We start from the raw sequence: 1,600 nt of genomic DNA on the forward strand, positions 1-1,600 counted from the left end.
AGCCACACCAGGGAGAAGCTCATGAGAAGATGGATAGGCTGCAAGGTGATTTTTGTCCACCAAGATCTGAGAATTTGATTTGCCAGGAGCCCCTTTTAAGCTAGATGTATGCACGTGTCTCGGTAATTGAGATNATTAACTAAATTCTTGCCTATTACAGCTGTGATGCTCCTGCTGCTCTGCAGTCAGCCCTGGTTATATTTGTGAGACTTGTTTGGCAGATAATATTCCAGGGTTATCCCCGAGGCGTTTGCTGTGGGGGACGCTGTCATTATTAAGCCCAACACTCTGCACACTAGAAAATCCTGAGACAAGAATGCTTTGTCCTGTTGCATCCGTCTCCATTAAAATCCATTGTCGTTGTCGTGGTGTGCTGGTGACCCCTTGAATTGTTGCAGTGAGCACCCTGAATCTCGGGGACCTGTCTTACAGCTCAGCGTCAGCCGTCAACCGGCTGATCAGATAAACTGATAAGCCAGATGAAGTCAACGGGAGGTTTTGTTTATATCGCCTGGCTGAGGTGCTTGGAAAAACCATTTTTAAAGCATTTTTCTTATTATTGTTTAAGAGTCCAGGGAGCAAAGAAGCAGCCCACTTCTTGATGTGGCCGCCAAGAATAAATAAATCAATCTGANTTTGCAGCAGAGGTCTCTGTGATGTTCTAGACGTCAGGAAGGAATGATGGTGGTCACCTGTTCCGAGTTCCCAGAAGGAAACACTGGGAACACCTCTGCATGTGCCAAAGGGAGGAGTCCGAGTCAAACAACCAACCCNGTTGAGCTTGTGTATGTGTGCACACGCATGCGCCGTCCGTCTCTCCAGACACAGGGGCACAGCCCCCCACCCACCCACACACAGAGTGGGTCCAGATCCCCACTTGATGACAAAGTCCAAGCCTTCTTTCCGCGTGGGCCCTGATTCTGTCAGATTGGTGACGTAACAGAGAGAAAGAAAGGGCCTAGCTGGGAGCCAGGGGAGCCCCTCCCCTCCAGGAGTCAGGGAAGACCAGCTGCTGTGCTGTCTCCCCAGCTGTGCTGTCCCCAGGGCTATGAACAGAGGTGGCACAGCTTGGGTGGGGGGCTTACCCTGGCATTGATGCCTTCAGCTGGGTCATCTCAGACCTGCAGAGGCCATGGGGAGATAACATGAAGGTAGAGACAGGAAATGTTGCACGCAGCAGCTGGACAGACAGCTCACAGCAGCTACAGTGCTGCCTCTCACAGTGCTATTTATGGACACACGGGTGACTGTAACCCCGATGTTGATCCGTGGAACCCTGGAGGTCTCTGCCCAGCCGCCTGCTGGCTTCTCATTAGCTGTATCCCCTGAGGCTGTGCTGTGGCTCTTGGTCTGGCCCTGTTTCTCNGGTTGCCTGCAGACAGATATTTAGCTTTGCTTTCTATTTTATCCTTTGGANTTTTCCAGAATGGCCTTGTGGGTTTGGATAGGTTACCAGAGGGGAAACCAGGATGCTGTCTATCAGTGAGGGATGCCTGCCAGCCCCGCAACAGGCACTTGTCCTATGTTATCTCAGATTCCTCCCAAAGACTGAGGGTAGTATGCCTGTCTCATAAGTGGAAGATCTAAGGTTAACCCAGGA

At 51.1% G+C, this 1,600-nt stretch overlaps 1 protein-coding gene across 1 annotated transcript in view; it reads left to right on the top strand.

Annotated features, from left to right (window-relative positions):
* The window catches only part of Mgll (monoglyceride lipase), a 43,299-nt gene extending 41,753 nt beyond the window's left edge, over positions 1-1,546 (top strand). Inside the window, 2 exon segments of the mRNA XM_021165045.2 lie at positions 161-169; positions 172-1,546. Of these exon segments, the coding sequence (XP_021020704.1) occupies positions 161-169; positions 172-278 (116 nt within the window). The 3' untranslated portion in view covers positions 279-1,546.
* The last annotated feature ends 54 nt before the right edge of the window (positions 1,547-1,600 follow it).

The sequence above is a fragment of the Mus caroli genome, chromosome 6 (assembly GCF_900094665.2).
Source record: "Mus caroli chromosome 6, CAROLI_EIJ_v1.1, whole genome shotgun sequence".
Classification (NCBI taxonomy): domain Eukaryota; kingdom Metazoa; phylum Chordata; class Mammalia; order Rodentia; family Muridae; genus Mus; species Mus caroli.